General features: G+C 42.2%; 1 protein-coding gene across 2 annotated transcripts in view; it reads right to left on the reverse strand.

Annotated features, from left to right (window-relative positions):
- Positions 1-723: 723 nt before the first annotated feature.
- The window catches only part of egfra (epidermal growth factor receptor a (erythroblastic leukemia viral (v-erb-b) oncogene homolog, avian)), a 256,774-nt gene continuing 235,272 nt past the window's right edge, over positions 724-22,225 (reverse strand). For both annotated transcript variants that reach the window (XM_055656891.1, XM_055656882.1), the window contains exons 23-28: positions 20,554-20,700; positions 14,864-14,961; positions 13,576-13,743; positions 9,785-9,829; positions 7,943-8,051; positions 724-6,071 (exon numbers count right to left, since the gene is read on the reverse strand). In XM_055656891.1, the coding sequence (XP_055512866.1) occupies positions 5,674-6,071; positions 7,943-8,051; positions 9,785-9,829; positions 13,576-13,743; positions 14,864-14,961; positions 20,554-20,700 (965 nt within the window). In that variant the 3' untranslated portion in view covers positions 724-5,673. The remainder of the gene's footprint in view (positions 6,072-7,942; positions 8,052-9,784; positions 9,830-13,575; positions 13,744-14,863; positions 14,962-20,553; positions 20,701-22,225) is intronic.

Below are 22,225 nucleotides of genomic sequence, written 5' to 3' on the forward strand. Positions count from 1 at the left end.
CCCAATGCTCAGCGCTTCGTTTCGGAGTTTGCTAATGTTATTGATTTGTAATTAGCCTGATTTATAATTAGTTGACAAAACCTTAATTTATTAATCCGGAATATCCAGGGGGATGGGATAAGTGTAATATTAAAATGACATGCAAGGTGTCAGGCTGTCTGTCATAACAATACCCAATAACCCATTATTTCCTTCAGTTAAATATTGTGAAGATAGCACTATTGTCATTTGACCACTCAACTATTATGTTTGTGGAATAGAAATGTCCCCAATCTCATTGTTTTATTAATTGAACACGTAGATGAATATCCTCAAGGAGTGTAATCAGATGGAAACTGATTCAGATGCGATGTTTAAGAGCTTGTTCAAAGAAGGGGCATATTTTAAAGGAGTGACAGATACTTGCAAGGGAATGTGTGAGGAGGTTATTATTTGTCTTTAGTTTTAGCTTGAACCAGGACATCTGCAGAGTCAAAGTTTAATATAGTAATTGTGCTGATACTGACTCCAACCAACCATGTAATGAATATCATCCATTCCGGCGGTTTTATTTTTCTGATGCCATTTAAACTTCACTTGAATTTCAATCACTTGAAAGTAATTGGAACAAACATTTGCCCTCGGTACATATTAACTGTAATATAATAATGTATTCATGTTGATAGGTGCAATCAAAACAAAGATCTTTTTATCATTGTTGTGTTAAGAATACCACAGAAAATATTATGCACTCTCAAGATCACATTTAATATAATAATATTGCTTAAACATATAGTTATTGGACTTTGCATTTCGGATTAGTCCCAGCTGAGAGGAAGATAGCAAAATACTGAAGATATTGGGGGTGAAAATGACTTCAGGACAGTTTGTAAGGAAAATGAAGGAAATGTTGACAGAATACTTATACAGCTGAATGAGTATAATGTTATGGATGATAAATTCTGTTCAACCAATTGGTTACTTCTTTGACAAAGTAACTAGCATGTTAGATAACCAGGAAGCCAATGGATGTAGCAAATTTTGTTATAAATTTGGTCTGCGAAGTGCCCCAGAAAATATTACCGCATTAGATAAGCACCTGTGGACTTGGTTATGTCCAGCGGGTCAGATATGGGGATTTATGTGTGGGCCAGATATATTGTCAGTGCAGAGGGGTTAGGAGCAAGGCCAAGTGTGCATCCAGAGTCAAGGTCTGGAATAGTACTAGGTGTGCAGTCAAAGCTGGGACAATGGGAGTGTTCAGCACTGGGAACCTAAGCAGGTAAGCAGCTATGATCAGGGTAGAATAGGGGGCCAGGTGTAAGGCTGGACTCAGGGTCAGGAATGAGAGAAGGTATGTAACTGGGGTCAGGGTCAGGAGTAGTACCAGGTGTGCAGTGAGACCCAGGTTGGTCAACATGGGCCAAGTGTTTGATTATAATCTGATTTTCATCCACGAATATACTAAGATCATTCATGTGCTGCACCTGTTGATCAGAGCCTGGCTCTACTGCGGAATGTAATTAGGAATGTAATTTAGCCTAAACTGATTCATAGCTAATCCAATTTAAAGCATATATATTGCATTCATGTGTAAGTTAAAAGACTCACCACAGTATGCACCAGATTGCACAATTTCAATCTGAAAAATGCAAACGCTCCCTCCAACTCTCACAAATTCTAACTCCTGACTCTCACCCAATATTGGCAGCCCTGCCTATACCCTCTAGGGACAATGTTTACATTACCAAGCCAATTAACCTACATACCTTTCCGTCCTTGGAGTGTGGAGAGTAAACCAAAGATCTCGGAGAAAACCCACACAGGTCACGGGGAGAATGTATAAATTCCATACAGACAGCACCCGTACTCAGGATCGAACCCGGGTCTCCAGTGCTGCATTCGCTGTAAGGCAGCAACTCTACCGCTGCGCCACAGTACCACCCTAATGGGGAATGGATTGGCAGTGATTCACTGAGATTTCTAACTATAGAAAGATTAGGATAACTGATTGCTTGAAGTATTGAGTCAAAAGACTTCTGTTAAATCAAATAAAATATTCAAAAATCTCCAAAAAGTTAACGTGCTTAAAATCTTAAAATGCTCATCTTATCTTGGATAAACAATCAAAATATTTAACAATCGATTGAAAATGTTCATTTACATTTTACATTTCATTTTTCTGGTTTTGGACTTTATATACATATAATGTTTTATTTTTTATCAGTACATATAAAAAGATTCAATTTCACTTCTATACAAATAGTGCTTCAACAGTTCATTTATTTAAAAAAATTATTAAATCTCAGCAACATTTGTCTGCAAAATCTACACAATTTAAAAAAAGGGATACAATCCACATTGTTAGAACACACATTTAGATATCTTAATTTCCATAATCCTTCATCCATAGAACTCAGCCATCTTAACCATTTCACAAATATTGCCTTCCCATTATCAAATTGATCACCACAAACACATATTACATAATGGCCATCATTTGGAACTCGTTGAGAATGCATCAGTTCTCTTAAGCACCGAGTTCCAGTAAAACAAGGAGGTGGAATATAAAGCTACTATACAGGTGCACAACCTTTTATCCGAAAGCCTTGGGACCAGACACTTTTCGCAATTCTGAATTTTTCGGCTTTCGGAATGGAAGATATTTAGCGTAGATTTTAACGGCTGGCTCAGTGGTAAAGTGCTCGGCTCATATCCGCAAGGTCGCGAGTTTGCGCCTCGATCCCGGCAGTTACTCGATCGCGAGTTTGAGTCTTCAATGTAGTTTTTTCTTGCAGAATAGGAGAGAATAGGGAGGGTTAGGCTGGGATCATTCTCTGCGAGATGATCGTAGTGCGGGAGACAAGTGTAGGAGAGGTGTACTGACTGTGTGGGCAGAACTTTGGAAGTGATTGCCCACCATTCTCAAAAGCCGCTGTGTCTCCCTGTCCCTGGGATAGCAGGGGGCGATCAAATAGCACAATACCCCCCTCCCCCTCCAACTCCAGAGGAATCTGCTCCCCGATGGGCCGTTACGGCGACAAGTGGCAGTTCGCCCACAGCCCGAGCTGCGCCACCCCAAGAACAAGACGTACCTTGCACACCATCAGCTTCTGAGACTGGGAACTGTACTGCCCTTGCATGTGAGCAGGAGAGTGGGGTTGTTTGCAGTTGCAGAGGGAGGGGGCAAGGGCGATACAGTTCCCAGTCTCAGCTCCTGTCCAGGGGGGTGGCCGGACACGTCAGGACCAACAGGAACCCGCTCCCCGATGGGCCGCTACAGCGACAAGTGGCAGTTCGCCCACAGCCCGAGCTGCGCCCCCTCATCCGCAACCCGGGTTCCTCTGGAGTTGGAACGGGGCTGGGCTAGAGTTGCTGCTGGCTGTGAGTCTCTGGGATCTCCGTGCTTGCAGTCGGTGTCCCGTTGGTCCTGACGTCTCCGGCCACCCCCCTGGACAGGAGCTGAGACTGGGAACTGTACCGCCCTTGCCCCCTCCCTCTGCAACTGCAAACAACCCCACTCTCCTGCTCACCTGCAAGGCCGGTACAGTTCCCAGTCTCAGCTCCTGTACAGGGGGGTGGCCGGAGACGTCACAGCCCGAGCTGCGCCCCCTCATCCGCAACCCCAAGAACAAGACGTACCTTGCACACCATCAGCTTCTGTCCCTACGGGGAGCGTGTTCCTCTGGAGTTGGAACGGGGCTGGGCTGCTGCTGGCTGTGGGTCTCTGGGATCTCCGTGCTTGCAGTGGGCCTGGGGGTCGGTGTCCCGTTGGTCCTGACGTCTCCGGTGACTGGCACTGACCTGCTGGCATCGCCGACGTGAAGACAGTGCAAAGCCCCCGCGCCGGTGCAATGGGCGGGGAGCTGGAGAGGGGAGGGAAGGGGTCACACACATGGCCGGGAAGCAGAGGGGTGTAGGTGGGGTGAAATTGAAGGGAGCGACAATCTGCTGCTGCCTGCCCGCTGAGTTAAAAAGTTCACACGCAAGACTCACGATACACTGTGTATCGTGAGTCTACCGTGGGAACTTTTTAACTCAGCGGGAATGCAGCAGCAGATTGTCAATTATTAACCCTCCCGCGCAATATACCCTCACCTTCTCTTTTATGAATGGGGATTTAGTTCCCCTTTCTTCGAGGACCGACCGGAGGTTCCGCTGTTACCTCTGCGGGCCGCCCTCGGTGAACGTCTTTCAAGGACCTTTCTTCAAGGACCGAAAAAATGTCCACTATTCGGAGCTTTTCGTTATTTGGAATTTCGGATAAAAGTTTGTGCACCTGTACTTAGTTCTAATTTCAGTCAAACTTTAAAGATTCTTTGACATCTTACAGCTATAACTAAGGAGTATGGAACTGCCTAGAATCAAGTTTCCAGGGACAACGTCAATGCTATAGAATTAATAGCTTTATGGTTTACTTGCTGGAGCATGATTTTGAATCCCATAATAGCAGCGACGGAATATGAAATCAATTAATGAAAGCTGAACATACAGTAAACAAAGTGAGAGAGGGGAAATATTAATTATACCGCTAGATGCTGCCGGAACAACTGAATGTTTTAGCATTTTAATTTAATTTTGGTTCACTACGTGTGAATTAGTTCACATTTTGATCATTCTCATCTATTGCTTTTCAGAATTTCACCTTAATTATTAATGTGTAGTGAAAAATGGCGGAGTGAATTTGAGGGTCCTAAATACGGTTTAAACCAAAACATTATAGAGGGATGGCAATAATTTTGATGGCAGTGCAATGTGAAGGATGTGTGCTTATGAGAATGGGGAATAAGAGAAGTTTAGGTTAATACTGCACCTAATGACAATCTTGTCTTTTATTCTTTTACAGTATAATTTGTTTTTGTGTGGTTGTCTGAGTTTATTTGCCTGTGATGTTGCTGCAAGCAAGATTTTCATTATACCTGCACCTTCCTGTACTTGTGCATATGACAATAAAGTCAACTTAACAATCACAGATTGTGCATTTTTTGTATAAAGCAAATTGAGAGGATTAATTAAATTGTTTGTTTGCCTCAAGTTGATAGTAATTATTAAGTGTTAAAGATAGTAGGAAGATGCAGTTGTTGAAATCACAATGATAAACATTCATTCATAAGCTCATGGGACACTTTGAGAAACTCTTCACTTTTGAAATGTCCACCACATTTTCACCATTTGTCAGATCACACCAGAATAGTTGAGTTTTTAAGAGCCCACTTTACCTGGATATTAGGACGCATTCCACTGAGCTGTCCATATTACTTGGGAGCTGCAATTACTGTTTTATTTTAAGTACTAACAGTGTTTCAAAGTTAAACTACTTGTATATTCGTTTTGATGTATAAATATGCATTGAAACAAGATCTGATGTTCGTGCCTGAAAGACACAATCTTTAGCCATAATCTACACATAACAACTATGCAATATGGTGTTCATAATAAATCTGGAATGCTACTGAAGAAAAACTGCAATCTATTTCCTTTCTCGGTTTTATAAACCTAACTTAAAGTGTCAGAGTAAAGTTCCATCACCAGTACTATCTTAAGGACAGTTTTTACTTAGGAGCAAATATTCACATTCATCGCTTTTCCTCTCCCCTATGGAAATTTCCATTATCAGTACCACAGCATAGCTGCACTTAAAATTCACCAACAGGGTTTGGACACCAGGTGATGTGGAAAGTCTGCATGCACATATCATACTGTAGTGCTTATTTGACCTCTGGGTGGCAGTGCAATACCAAGATACTCTGGATTCTCAGCCGCAGCTTTGATGTGACCGTTCACTTTTGTATGTTTAGGAACAAAGTTTTCCTGGTATTCAGGATTATCTAAGCTTACATTGTGAAGCACTGTCTGGTCCCAGTGACTAGGATGGTCATATCCCGGTTTGCCGACGGGTTGAGAAGCATTCACATATTCAGGATTCTCCACTGCATTTGTGAACGAATTTAAATACTGAGAGTCAGTAGCGGGCCCACTACCATTCTTGTTGAGGGGGATAAAAAGCTCCTGGTAGCCTGGGTTTTCCATATCAGAGGCGGGGCTTTTCAAATGATTGGGAAGTTGATTCCTTTCAGTTTGGTTGATGTATTCTGTAAAAAAAAAACCATGTTAACAAACTCATGCACAGAAAGTGAAAAGGAAATTGTTGTTAATTTTTAGAATTTGCAAATAAGATACAGTAAATTGAAAACCAAAGGTTACAAAAACAACAAAATAAAGAAATTCAAAACACATGATTCATTATTTAACAAAAGTACTCTCTACACAAGTAGTTGACTCATTTAATACAGAAATAGAGAAAATAAGGAACATAGAAACATAGAAAATAGGTGCAGGAGTAGGCCATTCGGCCCTTCGAGCCTGCACCATCATTCAATATAATCATGGCTGATCATCCAACTCAGTATCCTGTACCTGCCTTCTCTCCATACCCCCTGATCCCTTTAGCCACGAGGGCCACATCTAACTCCCTCTTAAATATAGCCAATGAACTGGCCTCAACTACTTTCTGTAGCAGAGAATTCCACAGATTCACCACTCTCTGTGTGAATTTTTTTTTTTTTATATCGGTCCTCAAAGACTTCCCCCTTATCCTTAAACTGTGATCTCTTGTTCTGGACTTCCCCAACATTGGGAACAATCTTCCTGCCTCTAGCCTGTCCAACCCCTTAAGAATTTTGTTAGTTTCTATAAGATCCCCTCTCAATCTTTTAAATTCTAGCGAATACAAGCCGAGTCTATCCAGTCTTTCTTCATATGAATGTCCTGCCATCCCAGGAATCAGTCTGGTGAACCTTCTCTGTACTCCCTCTATGGCAAGAATGTATTTCCTCAGATTAGGAGACCAAATCTGTACGCAATACTCCAGGTGTGGTCTCACCAAGGCCCAGTACAACTGCAATAGAACCTCCCTGCTCCTATACTCAAATCCTTTTGCTATGAATGCTAACATTCCTAACAAATGAGTTCCTTGAGGTATTTTAGTGACAATAGAATTCATGATGCAGCACTATAGGATTTAGGTTAGGCTGCACGGAGTATTGTGTGCAGTTTTGATTGTCCCATTATAAGAAAGATGTGAAGTTGCAGCGAACCTCTACCAGAATTATACTTGGATTGGGGGGTATTAGCTACAGGTTGGACAGGGAGTGTTTTCTCTGGAATGGCAGAGGTTGTGGGGAGAGGCATAGAGAGGGTAGATAGTCAGAACCTTTTTCCCAGGATGGAAAAGTAAATACTACTTGGGGGAATAGCTTTAAGTTGAGAGGGGCAAAGTTTAAAGGAGATTGTGCGGCAATTTACACAGAGGGTGGAGATTGCTTGGAACACGCTGCCAGGGGTAGTGGTTGAGGCAGATACGATAGTGGCATTTAAGAGATTTTTGGATAGACAATGGATATGCAGGAAATGGAGCACTATGGATTATATACAGCAGCTAAGAGTTGGTCGGCATCATGTTAGGCATAGACATTGCGTGCAGAAGAACCTGTTCCAGGCTCTATGTTCTATGACAATCTTATCTTAATCTTGATTATTTTTCAAACTTTCACAATACTTTTGAGTAAAGAAAAGGAAAGATTTGACTTTATCCTAAATGTATGAACCCCATCTCTGGGCTATGACCCAGGGTTGTAGCTCTCTGGCAAAGCAAAAAAAAGGGATTAGTTAAATTCCTTGAGAACTTTATAAGCTTCTATGAGATTATCTTTCATTCTCCTAAACCAGAGAATAAAATATAATTGTATTTAATCTCTCTTGGCATGAGTCCCAGATATCTATTGAACCTTCTCATTACTCCACTGATTTACTTTGTCAATAGCCTAAAAAGAAAACACTGATTGTGAAGTGCAGATACACATGCATTTCCCAACCCACAATGAAATAGTGAACATCACCAGTGCATTCAATGCTCATAAGAGTTAAAATCTGCTAAAGTAATTATTCAATTATGTGCAGATACCTGGGGCTGGTTGGAAACATTCATTTAGGTCATCTTCATCAAGGAGAACTGTTGGATCAGAACTGTAGCGTAAAGTTGAACTGTCTTCTCTTTTCGGAATTCCTTGATGCTGTACAATTATAAATAGAAAATTAAATGGTCTAGTTGATATTTATAATTCACAATTTCATTTCTGTGCCGATAGAAAAGCATACTAGAATAAATTTTCAATATTTGCAACTCCTTTTTTGAAAAATATAGCAAAACATACATTAAATTGTAAAGTTATTTCCAACAATTTTTTCTCCAAGACTAATATCAAAGATTATAGATGTCAAAAATAATCTTACCGAGCTTTGCCAGGCACACTTTACCACATTTACTTCATAATCACTGGTCTATAGTCCATTCCAACAATCATATTTTATAAATGCAATTATTATACTTTTGTCCCCATAATTTTAAATCTTTAACAAATGATCGTCTAATGGACAATCCAGATGAAATCACAAAGGGAATAGATAAGGTGAATGCATTGAGTCTTTTACCCAGAGCAGGAGAATCAAGAACCAAATTACATATGTTTAAGGTGAAAGGGGAATGATTTTATAGGAACCTGATTTACTAAGAAGAAATAAATTCATAGTCATGGAGCACAAAAACAAGCCCTTCAACCCAACTCATCCATACCGACCAATATGCCCCATCTAACCTGGTCTCTTTTGCGGGTGAGGCTCGTTGGTCAGCGGGACCTCACCAGAAAGGCTCATCGGTCGACGGGACGGAGAACCTGCCCAAAGGTTCATCAGGGCCGGTCTGAAGGCTCATTGGTTGGCAGGACCCACCCAACGGCTCAGCAGTTTGTGGGACCGGTAACTCAGCCGAAGACTCGTCGGGGCCTGTCCAAATGCTCGTCAGCTGGCGTAACTGGGAGGGAACTGGAGACTAGGAGTGGGCTGGTGGGAGGATGAACCAGAGTAATGCTTCCAGCACTTCAAGGTCGGCTGCACGCGGTGCGCCCGAGACACAAAGATGGCCGGACGAGGAGAGGGACATCCGATCATGGGAACTGCTGATTACATTGTGCATGCGGGCGGAGCAGACTTTGGACTTTGAATAAGGGAGCCAAATTGGCAGCACCAGCATGTGCAATTTATGAAAAATGAATTTCACTGTGCAGTTGCATATGTAGCAAATAAGCACCATTAATCATTAACACCGTGTGTTTGGCTCATGTGCTCTAAACCTTTCCTATCCATGTACCTGTACAAGTGTCTATTAAGTGCTATTATAGTACCTGCTTTATCCACCTCCCTTGGCAACTCATTCTATATACCCTCTGAGTGAAAGTTAACCCGCGGGTTCCTATTAAATTATTTCCCTTTCATCTTAAGCAAATGTCCTCTGGTTCTTGATTCTCCTACTTTGGGTAGAAGATTCTAAACATTAATTTTATCTATTCCCCAAATGATTTTATACACCTCTATAAGATCACCCCTCAACCTCCAACACTTCAAGGAAAAAACTCCTTGCTTAAGCAACCTCTCTACAGCCCAGGCCTTTGAGTCATGGTAATAAACATGTTAACATTTCTTAGAAACTGGTGCTAATCTACTGGCCCATCAAGCACAAAGAAAATGTCCATGCACTTCAGTTTACATCTGTCGTCTAAATTCATTAGCTTGATCAAGGACAAAGCTTGGTTAAGTACTGAATGGTGCGAGACTAATGAGATTGGGTAATTTAAGCTTTTATTGATTTAAGAAAATGCAACAATTGTTTAATTTGTTTACTTTTAATCTGTGACAATAATTATAGGTATGTGACAAGAACTTAAAGGCATAATTTAAGTTTCCTACTTACTCCATTTCTGTTCATCAAAGTTGATGAATTGTTGCTCGTCACGCTCTGGTGAAAAAAAATCACAAACAGAAGATAAATGATAAGGACAAATATTGACAAATTATGAGGGAGATGGACTGTTCATTCAAAATTCTTGTGGCAAGTTCCTTTTAATTACAAGATTTTGCTAAAATGGTATCCAGTATTTCTCTGCTGGCTGCAAGCATCATGTCATTTAAATGATGTGATATATCAAAACAGCAGAAATAGCATGTCATGATGCTCAGGATTATTAATGCCAGAGTTTATAACACTGATGAACGCAAAAGTGAATGGTCTGAATTTACTGCACTGCAATCCACATTCGAGATACCCATGATCTTGATCAATCTAAGTCAGGCTTATCATATTCTGACATTTGATGGGCTCATTTTTAATATTTAATATGCAAAGGGTTGTAAACCATAAATAATAAATGTTATTGCAAAACTGTCAACCCCCTTTCTACATTAATTCCAAAGATTATGAGAGAAAAGGTTTGAAAAGATAATGACAAGTGAAGACATTCACAATATCGTTGAAAGGTCTATGCAGAGGGTACAAGAGTGACAAATGCAGCAATAAACCGAGGCTGTACTGCGAAAATAGTAATTGTAACATATAAAAAAGGGCCCATCAGGTTGAGGATAAAGCAGGTACAATTACAGGATTAGAAAGATACTTGTACAGATACATGGATCGAAAAGGTTTAGAGGTATATGCACTAAATACAGGCAAATGTGGCAAACTTAGATGAGGCATCTTGGTCAGCATGAGCAAATTGGGCTGAAGAGCCTGTTTCCATGCTGTATGACTATGACTCTCTGTCAAAGCAGGTCAAAATTGCAATTTTAATACAAAAATGTTATGATAATAAATAATCTGAAATAAATAGGAATCATAATGGCACAGGAGGAGGTCATTCAGCTCACTGAATCTACCGAGCATCTCTGTGAAATAATTTAGTTAGTATTATTCCCCTGCACTATTGCCACAGCTCTGCAAGTTTATTTACCTCAAATTCATTTCCTTGTAAAATTATCGATCGTCTCATATCAACCAATTTCAAAGGCAGCAAATTTGAGGTTACTATCATTCCTTGTGTGTACATTTCCTTCCTCGTGTTTCTCTCCCTATCTCCAACCCTAAACCTTAATCATATTTCCTTAACTTTGCATGATTAGCTAATGGCAAAAGTTTTCCTTTGTCTACCTGATTTAAACATGTTAGAATTTTGTACATCTCCATCGAGTTTCCCCTCCTTGAGGAAAACCAACTCCTAATTATCCCACCTACCAGCTAAACGCCTGAAGACTGCTCTTCTCAGCAACCTCTCAAGGATCTTCACATTCTTTCTAAAGTATGATGACCAGAAATGGATCCAATTTTCTGGTTGTGGCTGAACCAGTGTTTTTGTAAAACATTACCTCTATTTATGCGGCCCCAAATCTTATATGCTTCACTAACTAATCTCTCAATGTCTGCCAATCTCCCTGGATCCATGCAAACAAACCCTAAGTCCCTCTGTTCCTACACATTCTTTAGAATTCCTCACTAAAATGTATCACCTCACATTTCTCTGTATTAAATTCCTCCTGTCTCAGCAATTTCATGTTCTTTGCAGTTAGTTTGTTTGGTATTATTAATTTGTCAACATCACCATATTTTGATATTTTACTCTGCATTCCAATTGCAATGCCGAGTCAAATGTACCATTCTTATCCATGTGTTTTCACATGAATACTTGACTCACCTTATTCCCAAGTTGTGTTTACTTCCTGGATAGAATTAGACCAGGTCCTAGGAGTGCCATTGAGCATATTTTCCTCATTTCCTACCTCATTTGACAGTGGTGTAATTGACATCAGTAATTTAGTTTAGTGTAGAGATACAGCATGGCAACAGGCCCTTAGGCCCACTGAGTCCGCACCAATCAGCGATTCCGACACATTAGCACTATCTTACATACACTAGGGATAATTTACACTTACACCATGCCAATTAACCTACAAACCTGTACATCTTTGCAGTGTGGGAGGAAACCAAAGATCTTGATGAAAACCGTAGTGGGAATCTAACCCAGATTTCCGGCGCTGAAAGGCAACAACTCTATCGCTGCACCGCCTCAAAGTACGACAGTAGATCTTGCTCATCTTTCAGTGCTTTGCTGTTATCAAGCAGTAAATCAAACTGCTAAAGCCAAACGGCCAGATGAACAAAAAGATTTAATCCAAATTGTCTTGCTATCCCAGAAACATTCTTACATTGATTACTTGCTGAGAAAGTTTGATTTAAAAATACACAAAGAGCACAAAGTTGAGGCAAAAAAGTTGTGACAACCATTACACATGCCAACGGGTGATGAAGTTTGTTCAGCTTAAAGGTTTTCAACAACTTGATATGTTCTAATTGATCAAAAGGTTTGACAGGTTTGACAGTTTTGACAGTCAACAAAACTATCAATATTTTTTTTACCAGCCATTTTGTGGGTAGAGGTTATTATGCTCCCTTACGTGACAGCATTTATACACGGATGCTCTTTCGGCTCATGGAACACATGCAAGATCCTGGTGACCTGGACCAGATAAGTGCCAACTTCCTTTGGATATCTCCAAGATCGACCGACTGACCAAATGGTGCCAGCACAACAACCTGGCTCTCAACATCAGTAAGACCAAGGAACTGATTGTGGACTTTGGTAGAGGAAGGATGAAGACCCACAATCCAGTTCACATCAATGTGATGTGGTGAAGAGGGTCAAAAACTTCGAATTCCTGGACGTGCATATTTCCGAAGATCTTTCCTGGACCCAGCACACCAATGGAATTATAAAGAATTATAAAGAATTATAAATTATAAAGAATCATCAGCGACTCTACTTCCTGAGAAGATTACGGAAATTTGGCATGTCGAAGCAGATTCTCCTAAACCTCTACAGGTGCACAGTAGAGAGCATTCTGACTGGTTGCATCATGGCCTGGTTCGGGGTGGGAGATTGTAACCTTCACGTGGTTCGCCCTGTTTCGACGAATGCAATCAACCTGGCATGCACAATCAAGTAAGATCAAATAGAACAAGTTGTCCTACAACTTTAGGCTGTGCGCGCCATACGCAAGAAGAAGAAGTGGCCTGGTTCGGCAACTTGAATGTCCAGGAGCAGAAAAGACTACAAAAAGTAGTGACCACTGCTTAGTCCATCACCGGCTTTGACCTCCCCACCGTCGAAGGGATCTATCGAATTCACTGCCTCAAAAAGGCAGCCAAAATCATCAAAGACGCACACCATCCTGGCCACACACTAATTTCACCATTGCCATTGGGAAGAAGGAACAGGAGCCTGAAAACTGTAACGTCCAGGTTCAGGAACAGCTTCTTCCCTACAGCCATCAGGCTATTAAACACAACAAATTTCTGAGCTCTGAACTGCAAAAGACTATATTATTATTGTACTATATTTGTTATTTATTGATCTTTTTTTCTTTTCCCCCGTTATGTATTATGTTTACATAGTCACATATTCTCTCGTGCTGCAGCAAGTAAGAATTTCATTGTTCCATCTGGGACATATGACAATAAAACAGTCTTGACTTGACTTGATTCTGGACTTGCGTCTGGGCCATTATGTCCTGAATTGCATATTATAACAACATTTAAATGCAATTAAAAAATATGTTAAATTATTAGAGGATTTGCTCCTTTATGTCTCCTTTAAGATCATTAATGTTATATGTAAGTTGATGCATGAAAGTTGATCCATGAATTGTAAAACTCACCAGTGATGTATATAAGGGTGTCCTTGATGTGGAAGGACTGCTAAAGAAACCTGCATGAGGAACAAGGTATTCATCAGCATCCACAATATCTTCCATATCTTCTTCCTCTATTATGGTACGATAAAATCTTGAATCACTTGGACTTGGTAGGTGCATGCGATCATCACCCTGACAGAGCAATAAAGCAATTATAACCACATCCCTGACCATAGGCAAAATGTGCAAAGGAACAACATACACATTGGCATAATAAACCGCAATCTTTGAAGATTAAAAGGCTTTAAGTGAGTGGTTTTCAAATTTCATTCCATTTTTTGAGATTGGTGGAAAATTTAGAATTTTCTACAAAACAATTTTCTTTAAAAAATGTTAATCTGCACCTTACTCTTGAATATTCTCTTTGGATACCAACCAACATTATTACAGATGATATCCAATATTATTCTTCCATCTTATTAACATGTGGATAATTCACAAATTGTGGTTTAAAGGGTGATTCTTTATGTTATTGGTAGACTCTAACAATGTTAATACAGCAACAAAGTCTAAAGTACAAACACCATTGAAGTTATGCACTATTTTTTAAATTGCAATCTATCACGACTGCCACAAAAACACTCCTGCATCAAGATCTTTTTAGACTTTTCAATGGTATTATATTATCAATGGCAAAGGCATGAGGAGGATGTTGCCAGGACTTGAGGTACAGGGTTTAGCATATGTTGACTTTAATCCTTGGAGCGCAAGAGACTGAGGAGTGATCTTATAGAGATGTGTAAAATCATGAGCAAAATAGATAGGATGAATGCAGAGTCTTTTACCCAGGATGGGGAATCAAAAACAAGAGGACGTATGTTTAAAGTTGGAGGGACAAGATTTAATAAGAACATGAGGGGCAACATTTTTACTCAGAGGGTGGTAGATACATGGATTGAACTGCAGGAGGGGGTAGTTGAGGCAGATACCATAATATTTTAAAGACATTTGGACAGGTATAGGAATAGGAAATGTTTAGAGGGATATGGGCCAAACACAGGATAATGGGACTAGCATGGATGGGGCATCTTGGTTGGCATAGATAAGTTGGTCCGAAGAGCCTGTTTCCATATTGTATGACTCTATGTGTGTTGATAATCAGAACTCACTTGTCTCTTTGTTAACATGTTCCTGACATGCTCATGGTCTGAGAGCCATGGTTCAAAAAGCAAGTAAAAGCTAAAGCATTTTTAAACAAAAAAACAAAAACAATCTTTGCTCTCATCATATCTCTCGTTTAAAAATGCATTACCTGAATCACAAGGTAACGTGGTGGATCTCGGGCCATTCTGGAGAATTCAGAGGTCAGCTCACGGAATCTAGGTCGGCTTTCTGCATCAATCATCCAACCTAGTTCACCAAGATAATTAAGGCAGAATTTTACCCTGAAGCAAGTACGGTAGTACACAATCTTATTTTGAAGACCTAATTGCATTTGATAAAACTCCGGGACTGTACAAAAGAGAGTCAAGAGAAGCCGAGACTCTTTAGTTGTCATATGCACCAGTACGGAACTATGAAATTCTTACTTGCAGTAGCATAATAGATTTATAAACACAGTACTCAATAGGTAGCATAATAAACAAAGTTCAATACATTAAAAAAATTCTAACATTGCAAAACAAAACAAAAGCCTGAAGTCCCTAGAGTAACCAAGTCAGTCTATAGGTTGAAGTTTAGTTGATATTTGTCGTGTCCAATAACCAGATGGTTGTTGGGAAGAAGCTGTTCCCAAACCCGGATGTCACAGTTTTCAGATTCTTATACCTTCTTCCCAATGGCAGGGGTAAAATGAGAGCGTGGTCAGGGTGGTGTGGGTCCTTAACGATGCTAGCTGCCTGTTTGAGGCACCACCTCCTAAAGGTCCCTGCAATATGGGGATATCAGTACCAGTAATAGACCGGGCAGCATCCAAAATGAACAAACCCAACTCTTGAATATCAAAAAAACTAAGGAGCTGATCGTGGACTTTAGGAGGGCACATCATCCGAGGACGTTCACACCATTGAGGATAAATGGGGATACTGTGGATAGGGTGAGCTGTTTTAAATACCTGGGAGTCCACATCTCTGAGGATATGACATGGACATCACACGCTGCAGCACTCATGAGTAAGGCAAGGCAGCGCCTTTACCACCTCAGACAATTGAGGAAATTCAGAGTGTCTCTGAGGATCCTCCAGTGCTTCTACTCAGCGGTTGTGGAAAGCATCTTGTCCGGAAATATTACGATTTGGTTTGGGAACTGCTCTGCCCAGGACAAGAAGGCTCTGCAGAGAGTAGTGCGTTCGGCCGAACGCACTATGGGAACTACACTCGCCCCCCTGCAGGAACTATACATCAGGAGGTGCAACTCCAGAGCCAACAAGATCATGGGAGACCCCTTCCACCCCAGCAATGGACTGTTCCAGCTGCTACGGTCAGGCAAACGCCTCCGTTGCCATGCTGTGAAAACGGAGAGGACTGTAAACTATCTCTCCAAGGACTAACTTTACTGTACAATTTTACTGTTGTGTGGTGTCTTTTTAAAATTGCTGTTTTTTCCCTTTTTTTTCCCTCCCACAAATAAGTAATATGTGAATATGTGATTCTGTTCCATTCTGTTTGTAGTTTGTTTGTTTGTTTTTTTTGCACAGTCCGCGAGCATGGCCACTTTTCATTTCACTGCACATCTCGTACGTGTATGTGATGAATAAATTTGACTGACTTGACTTGAGTATTACATACAAACCCACACGTCTTTGCAATGTGGGAGGAAACTGGAACACCGGAGTTATATAAAGGGTATATACTGGTGGTGCTACAGAGCTGCATGGTGGTGCAGCGATAGAATTGCTGCCTTATAGCACCAGACACCCGGGTTCGATCTTCACTATGGGTGCTGTCTATATGGAGTTTGTACATTCTCCCCATTACCTGCGTGGGTTTTCTCTGGGATCTCTGTTTTCCTCCCACACTCCAAAAACATAACGATTCGTAGGCTAATTGGCTTGGTAAAATTGTAAATTGTCCCCAGTGTGTGGAGGATAGTGTTAGTGTGCGGGGATCATTGGTCGGCGTAGACTCGGTGGGATGAAGGGCCTGTTTCCATGCTGCATCTCTAAACTAAACTGGAGCCCATATGATCGCAGGAAGAACAATCCTGCACAGATAACACCCGAGGTGAGGATTGACTCTGGGTCTCTGGCTCTGTGATATGACAGCTCTCAGCTGCACCACTGTGCCACCACTGTTTGTTTGTTGTTCTATATAACAGATGTCATTCTCCAGCACATGCATACTTTCAACTAACTACTGTAAAAATTATATAAAATCGTTATAATTTGAGTTCTTTGTTTAGGTTCAGAAATTACATTTTGGGCCAAAGGGCCTGTTTTGTGCTGTACTGTTATTTCTTCTATGTTCTACACGTGTGATAAAATACAGTAAAATGGATATACATTTTTTCTTCTTCATACGAGAGAAATTAGATTATCGCAGATTCAACTTTAACTGTAATTGTCATTGTCAGTGTACAGTACAGAGACAACGAAAAGCAGTTAGCATCTCCCTGGAAGAGCGACATAGAATATGATTCCAATAAATAAATCTATTTACACGCATACAGTCAGTCAGTGTTTTTTCCTGTGGGAGGAGTGGGGGGGGGGGGGGGGGGGGGGGGGGGGGGGGGGGGGGGGGGGGGGGGGGGGGGGTCATTGAGGTACATTGTTGAGTATTGTGACAGCCGCAGGGAAGAAGCTGTTCCTGGACCTGCTGGTCCGGCAACGGAGAGACCTGTAGCGCCTCCCGGATGGTAGGAGGGTAAACAGTCCATGGTTGGTGTGAGAGTAGTCCTTGGCAATGCTGAGCACCCTTCGCAGACAACGCTTGCTTTGGATGGACTCATTGGAGGGGAGCGAGGAACCGGTGATGTGTTGGGCAACTTTCACCATCCTCTGCAGTGCTTTCCGGTCGGAGACAGAGCAGTTGCCATACCATACTGTGATACAGTTGGTAAGGATGCTCTCGATGGTGCAGCGGTAGAAGTTCACCAGGATCTGAGGAGACAGATGGACCTTCTTCAGTCTCCTCAGGAAGAAGAGACGCTGGTGAGCCTTCTTGACCAGAATTGAGGTATTGTGGGTCCAAGAGGGGTCATCGGAGATGTTGAACCCCAGGAACCTGAAGCTGGAAACACGTCCACCTCCGTCCCGTTGATGTGGATGGGGGTGTGCGTGCCGCCCCTAGACTTCCTGAAGTCTACAATGAGCTCCTTGGTCTTCTTGGAGTTAAGGGCCAGGTTGTTGTCAGCGCACCATGCTGCTAGGAGCTGGACCTCCTCCCTATAGGCCGACTCATCGTTGTTGCTGATGAGGCCAATCACCATTGTATCATCTGCATACTTGATGATGGTGTTAGTACCATGTACAGGTGTGCAGTCGTAGGTGAAGAGGGAGTAGAGGAGGGGGCTCAGCACACAGCCCTGTGGAACGCTGGTGTTCAGGGTGAGGGTTGAAGAGGTGTGCTTGTCTAACCTAACAGACTGGGGTCTGTTGGTTAGAAAGTCCAGTATCCAGTTGCAGAGGGAGGGGTCGATGCCCAGGTTACCGAGTTTGGTGATCAGTTTAGAGGGTATAATGGTGTTGAATGCTGAGCTGTAATCGATGAACAGCATTCTTACGTAAGTGTCTCTGTTGTCGAGGTGGGAGAGGGCGGAGTGAAGTGCCGTTGAGATGGCATCCTCCGTACTCCTGTTCTTGCGGTAGGCAAACTGATAGGGATCCAAGGTGGGGGGTAGGCAGCCTTTGAGGTGTGCCAGGACCAGCCTCTCGAAGCACTTGGTGATGATGGGAGTAAGTGCAACTGGGCGGAAGTCGTTGAGGCTTGCCGCAGTGGAGTGTTTTGGCACCGGCACGATGGAGGTGGTTTTAAGGCACGTGGGGACAACTGCTTGGGCAAGTGACAGGTTGAAGATGTCAGTCCAGACATCTGTCAGCTGCGCAGCACAGGCCCTGAGGACGCGCCCGGGGATGCCGTCAGGGCCAGCAGCCTTACGTGCATTAGTCCTACTCAGTGCCACGTACACGTCGTAGGGGGTGAGTGTGAGGGGTTGGTGATCGGCAGGTAGCACAGCCTTGATGGCTGTCTCTAGATTGTCCCTGTCGAAGCGGCCATAGAAGTGGTTAAGCTCCTCAAGGAAGGAGGCGTCGCTGGATGTGGGGGTGGTGTTGGAGGGTCTGTAGTCCGTGATGGCCTGGATGCCTTGCCACATGCGTCGGGGGTCGGAGTTGTTGTTGAAGTGCTCCTCAATCCTGAGCTTATGGCAGTGCTTGGCCTTCCTGATGCCCCTCTTCAGGTTAGCCCTGGATGAACTGTAGGCTCGAGCATCGCCTGACCTGAAAGCGGTGTCCCGTGCTTTCAGCAGTAGCCTGACCTCGCTGTTCATCCATGGCTTCTGATTCGGGAATATGGTCACCCGTTTGAGGGAGGTGACACTATTGATGGTGGAGTTTATAAAGTCCAGAACAGAGGATGTGTAGGAATCAATGTCCGTGTGGGAGTCAAGGGTGGCCTGGGCTGCAAACGCCTTCCAGTCAGTGTTTCCAAAACACTGCTGAAGTGTGGAGTCCGCTTCCTCTGACCAGACTTTAACTGTCCTCACAGTGGGTTTAACCCGTCTGATGAGTGGGGAGTACTTAGGGAGCAGGAAGAATGAGAGGTGATCAGACTGACCAAGGTGGGGGAGGGGGACGGCTTTGTAAGCTTCAGCCATGTTGGTGTAGACTTTGTCCAGTGTCTTGTCTACTCTAGTGGCGAAGGAGACATGTTGGTGGAATTTGGGGAGTACAGTCTTCAGGTTGGAGTGATTGAAGTCACCCACAACAATGAAGGCTGCCTCGGGGTTGTGAGTCTGTTGTTTGCTAATGGCAGTATGCAGCTCTTTCATTGCAAGCTTGGCATTAGCATCAGGAGAGATATAGGCTGCAGTCACAACAGTGGAGGTAAACTCTCTGGGCAGATAGAACGGTCTGCATCGAACAAAGAGGAACTAAAGGTTAGCTGAGCGGTGACTCTCGATGATGGTGGAGTCCGTGCACCATGCTTTATTTACGTAAATGCACAGACCCCCAGCTATCTGAGTAGGTAGTTTCATACAACTTAGTTATGGAGTCATTTTGCACCTTCTCACCCAATTTGATTTTCCCGAGTTAAGTATTGGTGCAAAGCAATCCACTTTGTCCTGATGCTTAACTGGTCATGTGTGAATGCACTAACAAACATTAACTCGGCAATTCTTTCAACTTATCAGGATTTAATACCGTACAGACATACAGGGGGATTTACTGTTGAGTTTGAGGATATGTTTCCATCATTAAAATAAATGATGCAATAAAAGGTGCTTTAATAATTCTGTCATCACATTATAACATAGTTACTGGAAAGATTTGAAAGCTTTTAGAAAACCATTGGAAATATGGCACATACTATATAATAGGATTAACCGCAAGACTTTTATATAATGATAATACTTTCTGCAATGCTTCCTTTGTTCACCAAACAAATTCACTCAATCTTGTTTCAAAGCATTAATTCACGTCAAAGGTCTGTCACTTTTCAGTATCTTTCGCACAGCCTTTCTACAACTGTGAAGCTGGATAATGAACGTCAGTCAATAGGTAGTGGACTACACCACACACATGCTTTTTCTGGCAGACTCACTGGTTAGCTATTAGGAACACAGAATCTTGTGATTCTCAGACAGTCATAGCAACACATAATACCCTTGTGATTAGTTAATTCATCAAATCGCTAGGATAAAACTTTGAACCTTTATAGCTTGTTTTTAAGAATGTAGTGCATTTGCATACTGCATTCAGCAGAAACCAAGATTAACTATATTCTCTCTCCATTCAAAATAAACTGTCAGATGCCACTAAACTATGCCTACATGTCGAAGACTTACATTTAACCATGATCATGTATACATCAATTGTACAGATTGGAGGTTGCGGTAACCGTTCCCCTTTCTCCAGGATATTTGGGATTTCACAGGCAGGGATACCATCATAGGGTTTCAACCCAAATGTCATCAGTTCCCAAATGGTCACACCTAACAGGGAAAAAAAGTAAGTTTTGGTTTATTATTATTATGTGTACCAAGGTACAGTGAAAAGGTTTGTTTTACCTGGAAACATAGAAAATGGGTGCAGCAGTAGGCAATTCGGCCCTTCGAGCCTGCACCGCCATTCAATATGATCATCCAACTCAGTATCCCGTACCTGCCTTCTCTCCATACCCCCTGATCCCCTTAGCCACAAGGGCCACGTCTAACTCCCTCTTAAATATAGCCAATGAACTGGCCTCAACTACCTTCTGTGGCAGAGAATTCCAGAGATTCATCACTCTCTGTGTGAAAAATGTTTTTCTCATCTCGGTCTTAAAAGACTTCCCCCTTATCCTTAAACTGTGACCCCTTGTTCTGGACTTCCCCAACATCGGGAACAATCTTCCTGCATCTAGCCTGTCCAACCCCTTAAGAATTTTGTATGTTTCTATAAGATCCCCCCTCAATCTTCTAAATTCTAGTGAGTACATGCCGAGTCTATCCAGTCTTTCTTCATATGAAAGTCCTGACATCCCAGGAATCAGTCTGGTGAACCTTCTCTGTACTCCCTCTATGGCAAGAATGTCTTTCCTCAAATTAGGAGATCAAAAATGTACGCAATACTCCAGGTTTGGTCTCACCAAGACCCTGTACAACTGCAGTAGAACCTCCCTGCTCCTATACTCAAATCCTTTTGCTATGAATGCTAACATTCCATTTGCTTTCTTCACTGCCTGCTGCACCTGCATGCCTACTTTCAATGACTGGTGTACCATGACCCCCAGGTCTTGTTGCATCTCCCCTTTTCCTAATCGGCCACCATTCAAATAATATTCTACTTTCCTGTTTTTGCCACCAAAGTGGATAACCTCACATTTATCCACATTATACTGCATCTGCCATGCATTTACGCACTCACCCAACCTATCCAAGTCACCTTGCAGCCTCCTAGCATCCTCCTCACAGCTAACACTGCCCCCCAACTTCATGTCATCCGCACACTTGGAGATGTTGCATTCAATTCCCTCGTCCAAATTATTAATATATATTGTAAATAGCTGGGGTCCCAGCACCGAGTCTTGCGGTACCCCACTAGACACTGCCTGCCATTCTGAAAAGGACCCGTTTACTCCTACTCTTTGCTTCCTGTCTGCCAGCCAATTCTCTATCCACATCAATACTGAACCCTCAATACCGTGTGCTTTATTTTTGCATACCAATCTCTTATGTGGGATCTTGTCGAAAGCCTTCTGAAAGTCCAAATATAACACATCCACTGGTTTTCCCTTATCCACTCTACTAGTTACATCCTCGAAAAATTCTATAAGATTCGTCAGACATAATTTATCTTTCATAAATCCATGCTGACTTTGTCCAATGATTTCACCACTTTCCAAATCTGCTGCCATCCCATCTTTAATAACTGACTCTAGCATTTTCCCCACTACCGATGTTAGACTAACTGGTCTGTAATTCCCCGTTTTCTCTCTCCCTCCCTTTTTAAAAAGGCAAGGTTTTTCTAAGGCAAGGT

Source organism: Leucoraja erinacea, chromosome 2 (genome assembly GCF_028641065.1).
Source record: "Leucoraja erinacea ecotype New England chromosome 2, Leri_hhj_1, whole genome shotgun sequence".
NCBI lineage: Eukaryota > Metazoa > Chordata > Chondrichthyes > Rajiformes > Rajidae > Leucoraja > Leucoraja erinaceus.